The 19419-nt window shown below is 37.0% G+C and overlaps 1 protein-coding gene across 13 annotated transcripts in view; it reads right to left on the minus strand.

Moving 5' to 3' along the window:
- The window catches only part of LOC113047153 (histone acetyltransferase p300-like), a 44020-nt gene that overhangs the window by 11231 nt on the left and 13370 nt on the right, over positions 1-19419 (minus strand). For 5 of the 13 annotated variants that reach the window (XM_026208454.1, XM_026208477.1, XM_026208440.1 and 2 more), the window contains exons 11-18: positions 17164-17262; positions 16983-17071; positions 16750-16902; positions 12825-13283; positions 10143-10370; positions 5889-6054; positions 5006-5157; positions 238-477 (exon numbers count right to left, since the gene is read on the minus strand). In XM_026208454.1, the coding sequence (XP_026064239.1) occupies positions 238-477; positions 5006-5157; positions 5889-6054; positions 10143-10370; positions 12825-13283; positions 16750-16902; positions 16983-17071; positions 17164-17262 (1586 nt within the window). The remainder of the gene's footprint in view (positions 1-237; positions 478-5005; positions 5158-5888; positions 6055-10142; positions 10371-12824; positions 13284-16749; positions 16903-16982; positions 17072-17163; positions 17263-19419) is intronic. The other 8 variants (XM_026208514.1, XM_026208463.1, XM_026208471.1 and 5 more) reach the window with 3 other exon arrangements.

Below are 19419 nucleotides of genomic sequence, written 5' to 3' on the forward strand. Positions count from 1 at the left end.
GCTTCCTTAAAGAAGTTATTAATAACAAATGTTATATTATTAAAATAAGTTTGGTATTATGTCGTAGTATATTATAATACTTCTCAATAATAACCAAGTAACTAAATAAAAATAAGCATTTATAATTCACATTTAACATGCTTTGCTGTAATTACTATTATTATTATTGTTAAATAAGTTTGGTATTATAAAAGAATGTAACCAATTGTGATGCAGAGGCAAACACACACGGCTCACCTTCCTTCCACAGCAGTAGCCCAACTCCTGCATAACGGGGTCTATTTCCTGTTCAAAAACCTCAGCCAGTTTGGAGCAGTATTTATACACCCGTGACGTCTTCCTGTTATACAGCCAGGCGTTATTGAACATCAGCCACATGTCGTCCACGTACTGCCAGGGCTCCTGGTACTGACCCGTGTCCAGCTTACGCTTGATAGTGGACAAGTCCATCGGGTTTTTCACAATGTCAAAGTAGTCCTGGAGAACGGAGTCCAGATGGCAGATGGAGGTCGTCATCATAACCAGGTGAAATGAAGTTGCAGTCGGACAGAGCGAGAGAGGGCGGCCCGGCGGGTTGAGAATCAGGGGGAGAGAAGAGGGTGCAGGGGGACAATGTTGAGCGCTGTAGAAGAGGTTCACATGCACAAACAGAGAGAAACGTAACAGACTCCCACTGCCTCACTCAAATCTGTACCCTATTTCTCTCCTTTTCTCCCATACACACAAAAACACAGACACATCTTTGGGCCAGCGGCAATGGCGGCAGACATCTACTCACAAACTGGGGCGAGCAAAGATATGTGAACATAATATGGTCAGACAGTATGCTGAATCGCACTTAAAATGTCGAGAAATGTCAGGAAAATCTGATTTTGCATAATGATAAATATTATGCAAACATTTTTAAGACTTTGCATTGTCTGAAGATTTTGCATTATCTTTATATTCATGACAATTAACCCCCCAATGCTAATTATTTATTACTAAAAATACAATAGTTAGTATATGCCGTTGAAAGTATTTGCAGTAGTTAATTTAGGATTTATAATATTATTATTATTATTATTATTATTATTAACACTTTACAATAAGGTTCCATTTGTCATACATTAATCTAACATCGAAAAAAAAACTTCTAAAACATGTATTAATCTTAGTTCATGTTAATTCCAATATTTACTAATACATTAATACAATTATTAATAATAATAATAACAATTAAAATAATAATAATTTTATCCATTATTGTTACTTAATAGACCTCGGATGACATGGACGAAACAATGGACAGTTGTAATTTTATAAATAAATACTATATTTTTACAATTATAATATTTATATATTATAAATTTTATATATTTATATTATTCGAATATTATATACATTTATATATCACACAGGCAACAAATGGAACTTTATTGTAAAGTGTTACCATAAGGATAATGAGTGATATTATTATCATTATACTTTTCTTCATCATCATTTTAACAATGAATATTATTATTGATTTACATTTTAAAATATGCTTAACTGTCATGATGCTACAATATAATAAAAATAAATCCTAAAAATAAGCAAAATATAATTGTTTTTTAATATATAAAAAAATATATAGAGAGTTGCTCTTTTGATTTTGGGGTCGAATATAAGCTCAGCATTTCTTCATAAGATTCACTTGTTAACCATTCGGACTGTAATTCATTCTAATGCTCTTCTTTTTAGCTTGGAAACTGTATTTAAGAAAACATTTACTTATTTTAAATCCAGGCTTAGTGGATCAATTTCACATGTGGAGGACAACCTGGGAATTAAATTAATCCATTTGGCCAAAAAATTCAAATAAACTGAAGCTTTCTAGGGTGATGTTGGCAAGGTTATCGTTTAGGGTACAGTACGCCGAGGTGAGTCCAAATATTGAGGCGAGTAATATTAAATTACAGCAGCGTAGCTATGAGCGTTTACACCACAAAGCACAGCTGGACTCACTTCTTTACAGCCCAACAGCACAAATCATCAAGACACAGGAGAAATACAATCCTTTAGCTGCCAACACCACTGTATTCGGATAGTGTGCGAGACTCAACTTGTGATTCTTTATCAAAACGTTAGTTTTAGAGGAATTTAGTTTAAGGTTTTGGGTCTCATCAAAAGGTTTTAGATCTAATGACTCTGCAGGGTGCGTTGCAACCACCAGAAGCATCTGACAGATCTGCAGAACCATATATTAAAACATGAATGTGTGCAGCGATTACAATAGAGGTTCCCTCATCTGTTTACACAACCATGTGAGATCTTTAAGCAGATACGATGGGAACAACACAATGACAGGACAACCTGAGGTGTTTCAAACAAACACTGATCTTAGACCAGAGAAGAGAGTGAACAAACCCAGAATCAGATGGACAAGGCTCATTACACGCACTCTGGAAAGAGATTTACTCATTTCGTTTTCAGGGTTTACTTGACTTTTTGATTGCCCAATATCATACTTTTATACATATTTTACTCAGACTCTTTAATTTTTCGGCTAACTTCGCTCTCCTGTCTGTAATGTTTGCTTGTCACACCTTAAATAGGGCCGGTGCCTCATTCAAACAAACCACTGATAAAGCAGCAAAATAACCAGAAAAGCAGGAGATTCATTTTAATTTTCACCACTATTTTAAGAAACAAAATAAAATCAACTGATCCCAAAAGTGATCAGTGTAAGAAATGTGGCTCTTTAAATGTAAATGAAAGCCAATTATGCTTCACATAAATGTGATGCACTGATCAGTCAGTAAATTTCCATCTGCTTTGCTGGTTATTACTAAAATATTTAAGGCCATAGCTCTGGGGAATGATGGTGAAGTCAGCATGAGAATATTATGTGGCAAAATAAAACAACTGCAATGGCTTGAAGTTCAGGTTATGATAATGAATTACATGGATTTGTATCAGATGATAGCAAAAATGATACTAAATGAAGAAAATAAGGTCAGCACAGACCGTAACACCTTTCATAGCAGTCAAATAACATTTAAGACACATTACTAGTTTAATCTTAAAAATTAACTAGCGAAAAAAAGTACAAATAAAATGAACGCTGTTGAATTTAGATCCATTCATTACTCATCATATTTCTTTTTATGCGTTTACAGCGTTGCTTAATTTAACCCATTACACATGATTCTGTTGAGCTTATGAATGCAATGGCCAGTTAAAGGCATATGTTGCTGTTTGAATAACTGTGAAACTGAAGCATTATAATTAGCAACTTACAATGTTTTTTAATCTGTGGATCATTTTAAACACAAATTCAGACCTATTAAAAATATGTGTGTTTATATGACACAAATATTGGCAAAAAAATGTTAATGTGTATAGTTAATAGATTTCACAAACATTAGTCTACTTCTATCCTTACCCTGGTTCACTCTTCATCTTTCCTGTTTTATTAATAAATGTATTTTACTTGACTTTTTGATTGCCCAATATCATACTTTTATACATATTTTACTCAGACTCTTTAATTTTTCGGCTAACTTCGCTCTCCTGTCTGTAATGTTTGCTTGTCACACCTTAAATAGGGCCGGTGCCTCATTCAAACAAACCACTGATAAAGCAGCAAAATAACCAGAAAAGCAGGAGATTCATTTTAATTTTCACCACTATTTTAAGAAACAAAATAAAATCAACTGATCCCAAAAGTGATCAGTGTAAGAAATGTGGCTCTTTAAATGTAAATGAAAGCCAATTATGCTTCACATAAATGTGATGCACTGATCAGTCAGTAAATTTCCATCTGCTTTGCTGGTTATTACTAAAATATTTAAGGCCATAGCTCTGGGGAATGATGGTGAAGTCAGCATGAGAATATTATGTGGCAAAATAAAACAACTGCAATGGCTTGAAGTTCAGGTTATGATAATGAATTACATGGATTTGTATCAGATGATAGCAAAAATGATACTAAATGAAGAAAATAAGGTCAGCACAGACCGTAACACCTTTCATAGCAGTCAAATAACATTTAAGACACATTACTAGTTTAATCTTAAAAATTAACTAGCGAAAAAAAGTACAAATAAAATGAACGCTGTTGAATTTAGATCCATTCATTACTCATCATATTTCTTTTTATGCGTTTACAGCGTTGCTTAATTTAACCCATTACACATGATTCTGTTGAGCTTATGAATGCAATGGCCAGTTAAAGGCATATGTTGCTGTTTGAATAACTGTGAAACTGAAGCATTATAATTAGCAACTTACAATGTTTTTTAATCTGTGGATCATTTTAAACACAAATTCAGACCTATTAAAAATATGTGTGTTTATATGACACAAATATTGGCAAAAAAATGTTAATGTGTATAGTTAATAGATTTCACAAACATTAGTCTACTTCTATCCTTACCCTGGTTCACTCTTCATCTTTCCTGTTTTATTAATAAATGTATGTTAGTTTCATAATCCAATTCGATATCATATTAAAGCTACAGATAAAAACAAATTTCAAGCTTAATTGTGTAACCTCTGGATCGCCGGATTCAAAATTAATAATTTGTTTTATAAACGCATTCTGTCTGCCATTGGTGGACAAAAACAAGAAAGAAAAAAAAAGATTGTCCCATCCCAAAAACTCGCCAAACGCGATTGGTTGAGTCAAAGTTTAAAAAATAGCTTGCGTCATCAACACATTAATTCAGTGTAATAACTTCAAAATAACCACAAACTTTAGCTTTCAATTTTCCTGATTTGAATTGCGTCTAACATATGGTTAACATGTCAACCACAAAATTAGATGTTTATAGTCTGTGCTGCCTTCTATTCACTCTTGTTTTCGGACAGAAACGCTACAGAAGCAAGCTTGCAACGTCTCTCTCACATACAAACACAATGTACACAACAGCAAGCAGAAGAAAGAAAGAGAGGGGGTATAAAATAAAAAAGAAGGAATGAGACTAGAACTGAAAAGTGCTAGGTTGTTTGTAGCGTAATGCGTGCCAGCGCAGGCCCTTACCAGGTTAGTTTTGTTACTAGTTCGAATACGTACGGGTATTCCCAGTAACTGGGGGTCCACCGGCTGCCGGAAGGGCAGCGACTCTGGGTCCTGTCTGTACAGAGCTTCCAGAGTGGGCATTAAAGCCTGGCGGAGCTCGTCGGGTTTAAATACTGATGGAGAGGAAGGAAATAAAGCAAGCAGCAAGTCAAGAATCAGACACATAATCATATGAAAATCATGAGTACTGATTTCAAGCAGTGTTTGTCCTTCTTATTAAACTGAGGAAAAGAACAAGCACCTGCTGATTCTAGGTCAGAATTAGTAGATTTCATGCAATGAGAACTTATGATTTCCCAATTTTTAACATATAAATCTAACCGCAATATAAAATAACAAATCCATTTTAGTTCATTTTTTAAAGGTGCTTTGGTTAATGACTACGGTATATACAAATTATATAAGAATAATAAGGATCCTTAAAGGCGATATAAAAGGTCATCTAATCTATGTTCCACTTACCAAACACAATCAGAATTTTTTCATTTAAAAACCATGAACCAAACAAACCAGCTTAAACCGATATCAGTTACACAATTACACACTTTGATTTAAAGCAAATTACTTGAAACTGTGTAATTATTTGACCTGTATACTTGGCAGCTTGAATGGGGATAGAATTACATCCCATGAAGCACTGTAAATAACACTCAAATAAAAAATGGAGACATCTACAACAAAAAGCATCTTTTCTGAGACAGTCTAACAATGGATTTTTTCCCTAGCACATTACACTTGCATAGAAAAATGGATGGGAAAGCATTAAAAGGAAAATATTTAGCCTAAACCCAAATGAGTTTGGTGAAAAACGCATCTACGAAGGTGTGCTTGAATTTAGTTTTACCTTTCTTCTTGCTTTGTGTGTTTGTGGGAGAGCTGTTCGTCCCTGCAACCTCTTCCTCTTTGGGTTCAGTTTTGACTTCCGGCTTCTTGTCCTCGCCTGTCGATCCAGTTGATGTTTCCATTGGCTCTGTCTTACAATCATCGTCTGCGGGCTCCTCCTTCTTAATCTGGCGGACCAAAATATGGTTAGAGACCATAATTTTGTACCAAAAAGTACTTCTAGATAGATTACAAAACTAAACAGGTATTCAAGGGTAGGCTCTAAGATGGTTTAGATCCTACCTGTCCGATCACTAACATTTTGTTTATATAAATGGGGAGTCATCTCATTTATCACCAGTAAAATATGGAGTGCCACAAGGATCTGTACTAGGTCCTCTTCTATTTTCAATATACATGTTGCCCCATGGTAATATTATTAGAAAATACAGGATTAGTTTCCACTGTTATGCGGATGATACTCAGCTATATATCTCAATGACACCAAATGAAACGTCTAAATTATCTAAACTAACAGTGTGTTAAAAATGTAAAAGATTGGATGACCAATAATTTTCTCCGGTTAAATTCAGATAAGAAGACAGAGATATTAATTATTGGACCAAAGAAAACAGTAAACAGAATCTTGTAGATTATAATTTGCAACTAGACTGATGTACTGTTACTTCCTCTACAGTCAAAAATCTGGGTGTTATATTAGACAGCAACTTGTCTTTTGAAAACTATATTTCCCCATGTTACAAAAACTGCATTCTTCCATCTTAGAAAAATTGCCAAGCTACGAAACATGTTACTTGTGTCTGATGCAGAAAAGCTAGTTCATGCACTCGTGACCTCTAGACTGGACTATTGTAATGCACTTCTAGGTGGTTGTCCTGCATCTTCTACAAACAAGCTACAGGTAGTCCAAAAATACAACAGCTAGAGTCCTTACCAGGTCAAGAAAATATGATCATATTACCCCAATTTTACAGTCTCTGTAACTGATACTGAACTTAATAAGTAGCCAGTGCAAATCATCACAATATCATTACTTACCTATAAGGCCCTAAATGGTTTAGCTCCTGCGTATCTAACTAGCCTTATACCACGTTACAATCCATCACGCTCCCTAAGGTCACAAAACGCTGGACTTTTGGTAGTTCCTAGGATAACAAAGTCTACTAAAGGAGGTAGAGCTTTTTCCCATTTGGCTCCCAAACTCTGGAATAGCCTTCCTGATAATGTTCGGGTTCAGACACACTCTCTCGGTTTACATCTAGATTAGGGATGTCAACGATTAATCGATGATCGATTAATTGTCGATAAGAGATGCAATCGATTAAGGCTATCGATGGTCGGTTAACCGATTCAATGTTGGGCTGCGTGCGGCTCATGCGCACTCAACACGTGCGAGCGGCTGTGAGTGACGGTGACGATATATAAAAGCATCATCATTCATTCACAATGTACAAATTAAGCTTTTAATGTGATTTAAACTTTAAAGTACATTAAAATAGAAACAACATAAAAGTTCTTCAACATTAAATGCAATAGAAATGTAGTTACTAATCATTTCATCAGATAACTGTTTTATATCGTGCGCTTTGCAGGGCTGCGGGACACAGTGACAGGACAGGTAGTCTATTCATTCCTACAACTTGTTAATTCATTCCTACGAATTATTAATGTGGCAATTGTCCATGTTTCATTAATTTTGTTCCCTAAATAACCCATGATTTAAGTGAAATAAGGGAACAAATTAATAAATCGAACAAATTCTTAATTCATGAAATCTTTAATTTCCCTTCCCATGTTTACCACAGTAAGAGATGCGAAAACAGTTATTAAAAGCGAAAGATAATAAAATAAACCTGGGAAATTAGAGGGTTAGACTATGAAGATTTAGGAAAAGAAACGATGCCTAAATATACTGAATTTGTGGAAATTCGTGACCAACCGGCAAACCAGAACAAAGCCGCGTAAATGAAGACTATGGGGTCCAAAAGCATGGTCGTGATCTAACATTTTCCAGTTAACCTATTATTCCTCTAATAAACAAAGCTTTTATACCACACTTGTCATAATCAGATCTTGTCATTTCTAAATAAATAATTGCTGGATTCAAAACAGCGATTAATAGGCGCTGTGACCGACACATTCCTGGAGCATTCACTGCTGTCACTAAACGGTGACGCCGAGCATCCTTCACAAGTTTCTGCATGGACCTGACTAGGGCACAGGTTCTAAGCCCTGGGACAAAATGGGATGCTTTAAGGAAAATGTATAGCCTACTAAGTAATAGGCCCAACATAAAAATAACAATTTGTTTTCATGTTTTTTTTTTAAATAGGCTATGCGAAATATATCCGACTTAAATAGGCTAATTAAGATTAACGGATTTAAAACAGAAGTGTGGGCGCTCCATAAGTTCACAAAAAAAAAAAAAAAAAGGATGACAACGCATTCTGTTTGTTTGCTTTATTTTACAAGAGCACAAATCTTCTGTTTTTATTGTGAGTGTGCACAAATGAAAGTAAACACTTTTGCGGAAAATATATATTTTTTTAATGTCTCAGCTGTTTCGATCGCCCAGGAGCCTGCTGCACACGTATATTCTAGCGATTCAAACTTACATCGCAGTCTGTTCATTATCAAAATAAAATAGTCAACTAAACATTAAAAGGTTACACTGGTCAGTTTAAATAGACCGTAGTATACCGGTCCACTCTGCTGTTATGCCAAGGACGTTTTTGCTCATATGAAGAGGATCATCTTTTCCGTCTATATGCGAATGCGTGTTAAGTACAAGCCTAGTTTACATTATAAATAATAGTTTAACATTCAAATACATTGCGAATATGGAAACATTTCGATTTGTGCCGAATGAGACATGAGCAATAACCTCCAAATAAATCTAGCCAAAGCCGCGCTCGCTCATCCTCGTCTGCACGCATGCACTGTCACGATCTAATGCGCTGTATGCCGGATTTTTAAAAATCGGACATTTTCTAGGACAGAATCCAGCAGGATCAAATTAATGTGAGCAACTGTGTTTTGGTGCAGCAGCACCGATGTAGTTCACTTAATGTGCAGCGCAGTCACACGCGCTCCACATTTCGGATAATTTTATACAATAATGTCAGTTGAAAACATTGCAATTGTGCTTTAAAATACAACAACGAGCACCACAAAACCATTTCAAGATGCGCGTTCAGCGTTCTCCGTGCGGGATTGGAAACTGTCAACAAAGTAAAATGACCTCAAAAGTATGGCGCAATCTCTTCATTTTATCAAATGATCATAATCGCATCTATTCATTTTATAATCCTGCTACTAGCATTTTATTCAGACTAAAACCTCTTTAATTCAAGTGAGAAAGCGTTTTGTGTGTGTGTGTGGCTTTTGCACATCCTGTCATACCGCTGACTGCGTGCCTGCAATAGACGCATTTTGCAGTATTATGGTTAACGATTAATCGATTAATTGATCGTTAATTTAAACGACGATCGATCATGGAAATAATCGAAATTTGACATCCCTAATCTAGATTAAAAACACATCTCTTTTAGCAAGCATTCGAATAATGCATCTCTTAAATTGTGGCTGCAGTTGGTGACTCAATCATAATGTTTTGAGATGCACCATTCCATCTACGAGCTGCTCTATTAAGGTGCCACGAGAGCCCCTCCTTAGAACAGTATTTGAAAATCCATGCTATAGTAAGTGTGCATGTGAAGTCTTTGCATCTGATCAAATGCGCATTATTATTCTTTAGCTTGGTTTAAACTAATTAATTTTACTTTGTTGGAACAGCAGCTATGCTAACGATGTCTCTAATAGTTTCTCTGTTTTGCGCAACTAGGATTTAACACAAGCCCCAGTCTGGATCCAGAACACCTGAGAAGAGATGATGCTGACCCCTCAAAGGACCTTGGGTGATTTAACAACATACAGAACTAACAAATATTGCTACAAGTGTGACTGCATCATATTATAATTGCTGTTAATAATGTTCATCGTCTGGCTGAATTGTATTCATATATTCTTAAAAAAAAAAAAAAAAAACTGAGTGCCACCACTTAAGCTACTACTAAATATTGTAGAAAGGTAATTTTCTGTAGTTACTTTGTAATGATTTGTATCGTAAAAAAAAAAAAAAAAAAAAAAAAAAAAAGCAGAGCTATACAAATAAACTTGAAAATAATTGGATTTAATGGACTTTTTGTTTGTTTGTTTTTATGGCTTTCTTTGTCATCCATGTTTTTCTGCTTACCTCTGGTTTCTCCTCAATCTTTATCTCAGTCTGCATGGCGGCCATTTTCCCTGAGGCCTTATCCTCGGTCTCATTGTCATCCTCTTCTTCCTGCTGTTTGACCTCAGTTTTGGGGTCGAGTGGGGCGGTGGGCTCGGATGATGTTAACTGTGAGCTAGGGTCAGCACTGCTGTCCGAAGCAGGAGTTGAGGCCTGACCGTCGGCCGTCAGAGATGACTTCTGAGAGAGCTGAGGGGCGGGACAGAACACCAGATTAGGACAATCAGGGTCAAAAAAAAAAAAAAAAAAGAAAAGCCAAAAAACATACAGCTGATTAAGAGAGAAGAGCCAACATACAAAATGAAAGTGGAACAACCAACAAGGTGCAAATAGAGAGAACAGCCAATGAGAAATAAAAGAAAGGAACAGAGCAAATAAGAAATGAGTCAGAAGGGATGGGAAATGGGCCAGTGGCAAACAAAAATCAGTAGGAACAGCTAACAGAAACAATATCATAAGAGCTGACAGTGAAATAAAATAAATGCCAAAAAACATCAATAAAAACAACAGAGCAAGATAAAACAGTCAATAGCAAACAAAATTCAGAAGGAAACTCAGCAAAGTAATGACAAGCAGCCAATGGCGAACAAAAGGAACAGTAAATAAAAAAAGTAACATGCAAACTAAAGGAACACGTGTCAGAAGATAAAAAGGAACAGCAGAGTAAGAGAACAAATAAAAAAAAAGTCATAAAAGAAAAAGAAAAACACAACAGATAAAGAGAGCTTTCACGCTGGCCATGTTTGACCAAATCCTAGCTTCTGTGAAATCAGTTTTGTATTTAGATTTTTTTTCTCCCAAATTCTGTTCCCTTTCGAGGGAACTTCGAACTGCGTCCTCATGAGGGGCTATTTTGGCGATTCTCGTGGTAATTTAGCAGCGTTCCCCTTTTTCCAAAAAAGGGTCACCTATGAGCACGCTACTCTGAGCTTGGAGTTCTCCTCTCATATGAGACTGAGTTTTCAATTTTTTCCCCAGAGCACTCCAGTATTGTTTATATAGATCGAGTTGGTGACTCTCAATCATAATGTTTTGAGATGCACCATTCCATCTACGAACTGCTCTATTAAGGTGCCACGACAGCCCCTCCTTAGAACAGTATTTGAAAATCCATGCTATAGTAAGTGTGCATGTGAAGTCTTTGCACACTTTCTGAAATCCACACTTTGATAAGTTTGCATGCTAGTATTCTGCGTTCTTTCTTCGCTCGGTTGCTTCGTGCCCTTTCTTGAGTTGGTAAAAGCCCCATTCATCTTGGGTGCCACTCCACCTATGTATCCTCGGATACCTATCTAAACAGGGTGTTGCTACTAGTGAACTGTCGAGACCGCTCTTTCCTGCAAGCTTATGCGTAAGCTAGAGGTAGCCCCTGTGTGACAGGCAAGACTTGGTAGAAATGCTAGCTTCTTAGTCGTATCCCTTTAAAGGAATCTTTCCTGATTCCAAGCCTTCAGCTCTACCCTGGTCGGAGGCCCTAACAATTAAGTAGGGTATGTAGCTTAGGCCTTTTGACCGTAAGGGGTACGGCCACAGACAGCTGTCTAAACGTCTCAGGGGCAACTCCCATGGAAATGGTAGAGTTGGTACTTAGTGCTCGCCATGATTCTGGCCTGCACTCCCCTCAGCATGGCGGCGTGGGTATACTGTTCCCCAAAGCGACCCATAGAGGACACAGATCGAAGTTCCCTCAAAAGGGAACTGTCTCAGGTTACGAATGTAACCATAGTTCCCAGAGTAGGGACGAGACACTGTGTCCTCTAGCTCCCTGTCAAGCTTCAGACGAAGAAGTGAATGTCGTGCTCTCCTGGTGCTTGCTTATAGTCGAGCCGGTAGTGACGTTGGAGGCTGTCGCTGGCCAACAAGTTGGTATTTTTTCAATGTATGCTTCAGACACGGGTCACGACGAGGTGTTCCCCAAAGCGACCCCTAGAGGACGCAGTGTCTCGTTCCCTACTCAGGGAACTATGGTTACATTCGTAACATGAGACAGTTTTCAATTTTTCTGGATTTAGTTTAATGGATTAATTACATCTGAAAAAAAAAACTAACTAACATTTTATTAAATGTTTAACAATGATAGTGCCATTTTTTTTTCAGAAAACCTTTTGTGTGCGTTTACATTTTTGGGGGATTCTGTGTTGATATATTTAATACATACTTGTTATCAAAAACGGTTGTAAATCAACTATTCAGTCTTTTAAAATATAATCAAATGAAATGTGAACAATTGTTTCATTTGTGGCGAAAACAGTCCTGCACAACAAAGGTTTACAGTTTAAATTAAAACAAACATGGACGGAATTTTTTTTTTTATAATATTTTAATAAACTGTATTATGACTGTTATTAGTTTGTAAAATATAATTAATTAACAAAGAGTTGCAGTCTTTTGTGCTTTAATATTCATAGACACTACTTTATACTGTGATTTGAGTGTACAGCCCTACTTTTGATTTACTCATCCAAATTTTGACAAATTCTATCATTATAATATGAATTCAGTTTTTGCATCATGGAAATCATAGGGCCCTACATTCACAACAGAACATTGATAAATGGAGGCTCTTCAGCGACAGTCAACTTATGAGATGATGTGAAGCAAAAACACCCCAAACACAAACACATTCTCGATTGTGATACTCACCGGAGTGCGTGGGTGTGCACAAAGCCCATGTGCATTCTGGGAAGGCACAGAAGACGCTAGCCCTGTTTGGGGGCCTTCAGCAACTCCACCCCCATGCGACTGCTGCTGTAGCTGACTGGCTTTTTCTGAGCCCACCCCCTGTGCCATCGGGGGCAGCGGCTTTGTGGGTGGGGTCATAGTGGTCAAAGAAGTGGGGGTGTGGGGCTGGGGGGTCTGGTTACCCGGCATCTGCGGGGGCGTTTGATGAGGGGCAGGGGTAGGGGTGAGGCTGCGTGCAGGAGAAGGGGAGTTTTGGCGTAAGGGAGGACAGTGTGTGTGCAATCCGGGCTGCGGAGCAGGTGGAGGGAGGTTGGACGGAGGCCCCTGAGGGCCAACAGTGGCTCCGGAGCCAGAGACTGCAGCCTGGGTTTGAGCTACTGGACTATGGACTGCCAGCGATGGTGGAGTGGGCATCTGATTCTGAGAGAGCAAGACAACAAACAAAAATTATACTTAGCTGGCTGGTATTACTATACATCGAAGGCTGGGCGATTTACAACATATTCCTGGTAGCTTTGTTGGTGATGTAACTACGCATTGTGAATACTGCAGTGATATTCAATTTGTCATGTTTCCTGTAGACTCTTCCAAATTTGCTTCTTGTTTCACTTATCATTTCTGTCCATTTCATAGAATCGGTTCAACTGGTTCAGCAATTCACTTGTGTAAATTCTTACAGCATGGTTTTAGAATCTTTTTATTTTAAAATAAAAACATTCTTAAAACATTCTAGTTAGGTTCCTGTGTACCTAACGAGCCTTATACCACGTTACAATCCATCACACTCCCAAAGGTCACAAAACGCTGGACTTTTGGTAGTTCCTAGGATAGCAAAGTCCACTAAAAGAGGTAGAGCTTTCTCACATTTGGCTCCCAAACTCTGGAATAGTCTTCCTGATAATGTTCGGGGTTCAGACCCACTCCCTCTGTTTAAATCTAGATTAAAAACGCATCTCTTTCGCCAAGCATTCGAATAATGTATTTCTTAAATTGTGAGTGTAGCTGCATCTGATCAAATGTGCATTCTTATTCTTAAGCTTGGGTTAAACTAATTAATTTTACTTTGTTGGAACATCAGCTATGCTAATGATGTCTCTATTTTGTTTATATGTTTCTCCTAGGATTTACACAAGCTCCAGTCTGGATCCAGAACACCTGAGAAGAGATGATGCTGACCCTCAGAAGACCTCAGATGATGCTAACCCTGAATCAACAAACAGAACTAACAAATATTGCTACAAGTGTGACTGCATCATTTAATAATTATTTATTATTAATAATATTTATAATGTTAATCGTCTGGCTGACTACGTCTTGTATACATTTTTCTAAAGATCCTGTCAAACGTGCACAGTCACCACTTATAAGCTACTACTAAATATTGTAGAAACAATTTTCTGTAAAGTTGCTTTGTAACGATTTGTATTGTAAAGAGCGCTATACAAATAAACTTGAATTGAATTAAAATATTTTAGTGCATTAATTATGTATACTAAGTCACTTTACTTCACATCAAGTATTATACACATATAACATTGAGTTTTATTCATGTTTATGAGCACAATCATGTAACACTAACAAATCACTCAGCATAACTAAAACATACAAACAGACGAAGATACATGTTTATCAGTGATCAAAATAGGTTTCAATGAGGCAATTTTAAATGAGGCTAAATGTTATGCTTAAATATTATTAATTTACTTTCACTATAATTGTGCGTTTTAGTCATTCATTTCATTCACATTAGTTATTCATATTGTTTTTCACAATAGATCACAACAGAAAAACTTGTTTAGCCACCAAAAGAAAAATCATATTACTGTACTGTACTTATATGGTACTGAGTAATATGGTATGAATCAGGGCTCCACAATAAGGACTGCCCGATGACCAGGGGCCAGCGTGAAAGACGCTTGGTACAGTTGACTGCCACTGCAGTATCGTTACAAAAGTTTATCATTTGTATCGGTTTTTAAGCCACGCTAGTTAAAAAAATTCAAGCAACTTAAAAGCATTCAAGCAAAGCACGGAAGACAACTCCATTCAGTACTCGCGCTCTGTGTTGAGTACCTTTCCACGTCTTTCTTGCACTAACAAATACATACAAAAGTATGTCAAAATAACCATCTTGGCGACTTACTTTGAAGCTTTAACAATGACGAATCTATATTTAATTTATAAACTGGAGTAAAGATGCACCGATCGACCAGGAGTTTTTTTTCCAGACGATCTCTATTCCGTGCCCACACACAAACTGAATCACAATTTTTTTTCCCATAATGTAATTTGTCAGGAAATATTACGTTAATTCTATATTTAGTCTGTAAACTGTAACTTTTTGCTGTTGTATAAAAAAATTTAATTGTAAAATTGATTTGGTATCTAAAATACTGGTTTCATACGGGTGCTGGTCATATAAGTAGAATAACATAAAAAAAGTTGATTTCACTAATACCATACAAAAAGTGAAACTTGTATATTATATTCATTCATTACACACAGACTGATATATTTCAAATGTTTATTTCTTTTAATTTTGATGATTGTAACGGACAACTAAGAAAAAATCCTAAATTCATTATCTCAGATAATTAGAATATTGTGAAAAGGTTCAATACTGAAGACACCTGGTGCCACACTCTAATCAGATAATTAACTCAAAACACCTGCAAAGTCTTTAAATGATCTCTCAATCTAGTTCTGGAGGCTACACAATCATGGCGAAGACTGCTGACTTGACAGTTGACCAAAAGACGATCATTGACACCTTGCACAAGGAGGGCAAGACACAAAAAGTCACTGCAAAAGAGGCTGGCCGTTCACAGAGCTCTGTGTCCAAGCACTTTAAGAAAAAGGCGAAGGGAAGGAAAAGATCTGGTAGAAAAAAAAAAGTGTACAAGCAATAGAGATAACCGCACCCTGGAGAGAATTGTGAAACAAAACCCATTCAAAAATGTGGGGGAGATTCACAAAGAGTGGACTGCAGCTGGAGTCAGTGCTTCAAGAACCACTACGCAGAGATGTATGCAATACATGGGTTTCAGCTTCACATTCCTTGTGTCAAGCCACTCTTGAACAACAGACAGCGTCAGAAGCGTCTCGCTTCAAAAAGGACTGCACTGCTGCAGTCCAAAGTTATGTTCTCTGATGAAAGTAAATTTTGCATTTCCTTTGGATATCAGGGTTCCTGAGTCTGGAGGAAGAGAGAAGAGGCACACAATCCATGTTGCTTGAGGTTCAGTGTAAAGTTTCCACAGTCAGTGATGGTTTGCATGTCATCTGCTGGTGTTGGTCCACTGTGTTTTCTGAGGTCGAAGGTCAACTCAGCCGTATACCAGGAAGTTTTAGAGCACTTCATGCTTCCTGCTGCTGACCAACTTTATGGAGATGCAGATTTAATTTTTCAAACAGGACTTGGCCCCTGCACACAGTGCCAAAGCTTCCAGTACCTGGTTTAAGGACCATGGTATCCCTGTTCTTAATTGGGCAGCAAACTCGCCTGAACTTAACCCCACAGAAAAATGAATTTGGGATTTTCCTTAGTTGTCAGTTATAATAATCAAAATTAAAAGAAATAAACATTTGAAATGAAGTGTGTAATGAATGAATATAATATGCAAGTTTCACCTTCTAACTGGAATTAGTGAAATAAATCAACTTTTTGATGATATTCTAATTAAATGACCAGCACATGTATAAACTTTTTTTATTTGAATCCAAGATAACAGATTAAAAACAATGATAAAAGCAGCTATTGAATTTTTTTGTGGCAGGCCAGTTAAAATGTTATGGCAGGGCAAGTAATAATCTGAACCACTGGCCGACCTGGTCAGTAGAAAAAATCCTTAGCGTTGAGCCCTGTAAATGCGTTTTAGTAGCTGACCTGTGCCATGGCTCCCTGACCCGCAGGTTGGTTCAGGCCGACTGCTCCCTGGCCCAGTCCGGCACCTGTGCCTGGAAACTGGTTCTGCATGTACTGGTTTTGTAATTGGGGTACGTTGGGTTGAGTCATCCGAGGTGTTCCATGCATACCCATCTAAAAATACAATAAGGACTCTTAATAAACACTAAATCAGTCAAATTATTTGTCCCTCTTTAGGCCACAAGTAATTTTACCTGATTGTGGTTTGCGCCCATAGGCAGGGGCGGCGTTGCCCTTTGTCCCATTGGCTGTTGCATACCCACCTGGGCAAACTGATTCATACCTGCACAAAAGTTACAAATAAATTAATAAAAAATACAATACAAAACAGTGATTTATTTATAGATGTTAAAAAAAACTGCTTCAACTACAGACCATTTAGTGAGTGTGCCATACCAGCAGGATTCTGCATGCGGTTAACCATCTGATTGGGTCCAGCAGCTTGAACTAAGGACGGATCTGTATTGGGACCATCTACAAAAGACCAGAACATCCATCACAAACAGCATCATCTGATTTAACTGTGTGTGTTTGTACTTTAATACATGGTTTGAATTTAAAGGAATAGTTCACCCAAACACTAACAAACTACGCAACCATCTTTCATTATTGCATCGCTGATAATGAATGCGATACTGCTTAGCTTGTCAGTGAACTAAGGCTCTGTGTAGTAAATGCTGCTCCATCTGAAAGAACGTGCTGGAGATTTACTACCAATCACAGAACCGGCTCTACTTACGAGATGTGCATGATAAACGCACGTGATTTGTTGTACAGCCCTACTGAAAATGTACACATCCTCAGACCTTCCAAGATGTACATGAGTTTGTTTCTTCATGGGAACAGATTCGAATAAATTATAGCATTACATCACTTGCTAACTAATGGATCCTCTGCAGTGAATGGGTGCCGTCAGAATGAGAGTCCGAACAGCTGATAAAAACATCACAATAATTCACAAGTAAACCACATAACTGAAAAGCTGTATTTTTATAATAAACAAATCCATTACGACAATTTCAACTTTAAACCACTGTTTCCATCCATGGACACACATTTTTGCCAGAAGCAACAGTTTATATTTAAAATGCCTTAAAGGGGTCATATGATGTTTCTAAAAAGAACATTATTTTGTGTATTTGGTTTAATGCAAAGTGTTTATGTGGTTTAAGGTTCAAAAAACACATTTTCCACATACTCTACATTATTTTTTTTTTTCCTCTATGCCCCGCCTTTCTGAAACGCATAGTTTTTTTTTTCAAAGCTCATTGGTCTGAAAGGCAAGGTGTGCAGTGATTGGCCAGCTATCCAGGGCGTTGTGATTGGCTGAATACTTCAAGCTTTTGATGGAAATGTTACGACCCTTACCATACCGTCATGCCATGTCCTGGTCAAAACACCGGCATGACAAGACAAACAATAAAACACATTACAAATGAGCCATTTGTTGCATCCAAGTGGGGACATAAATAAAGATTTATAATGACTTGTACTGTGTTTTTATGCGTTGCTTTGCATCATGCCGCATAATCATAAAATCATGTCTGCATTTGTGATAAGAGAAACGACAAACAAGCACTACTCTACACTGCTTAAACTCACGATTCAATCATCGTGGCAAATCGCATCATATGACCCCTTTAATGTTGGATTTGTTTCTTACAAACATGCAGCTTTTCACTTTACAAGATGTTAACTGGAGTCGTGTGGATCAGTGTGATGTTTTTATTAGGGCCGGGACTTTAACGCGTTAATTGAGATTAATTAATTACACAAAAAATAACGCGTTAACTAAGATTAATTAATTACAGAAAAAAATCCCGCATTTTTAATAACTTATTTTTGCACCGCGGAACGTTTCTCACTGGATGAGTTTCGGCGGACCGATTATACTGGAGCTCCAACTAGCGTTCGCATATCACCGCAGCAGCACATCGAGCCTCAAGTATCACTTCAACGCAAAACATATAGCAGCTAGCGTGGACTTTACACTTTATGTTGAACTATGTATTTTGTTGGTGCAACAGTTTATGTTGAACTCTTTATTGTTTTGGCCAAGGTTATTGAGAGTTGGACTTCGTATGTTATGGCCTCTGAAGCAACAGAGAGATGTTTTCTAATAGTCAGTGTTTCCAATGTTCTGAATGTAATTGACAGTATTGTGTTTTACTTAAAAAAAAAAAAAAAAAAAAAAAAAAAAAAAAAAAAAAAAAAACACTTTACATAAGGTTCCAGCACCTATAAGCTTCCTGAATTTCTGACATGTACTATTTCTAAATTGTTTCTAAATATGCTATTGCTACACTTCATGGCAAAAATTGCACTGGTCTGCTAGACTTGGTTGAACAAAAATAAACAATATTTTGTTGCTTAAGCTTATGTATTCAGTCATTATTCAGTGGTATACTATAAATCCATGTGAAAAAAAATTACTTCTCACTGTTCTCAGGTCAAATATTTATATGCGATTAAAATGCGATTAATTTCGATTAATTAATTACAAAGCCTCTAATTAATTAGATTATTTTTTTTAATCGAGTCCCGGCCCTAGTTTTTATCAGCTGTTTGGTCTCTCATTCTGACGGCACCCATTCACTGCAGAGGATCCATTGGTGAGCAAGTGATGTAATG

The sequence above is a fragment of the Carassius auratus genome, chromosome 3, assembly GCF_003368295.1.
Source record: "Carassius auratus strain Wakin chromosome 3, ASM336829v1, whole genome shotgun sequence".
Classification (NCBI taxonomy): Eukaryota; Metazoa; Chordata; class Actinopteri; order Cypriniformes; family Cyprinidae; genus Carassius; species Carassius auratus.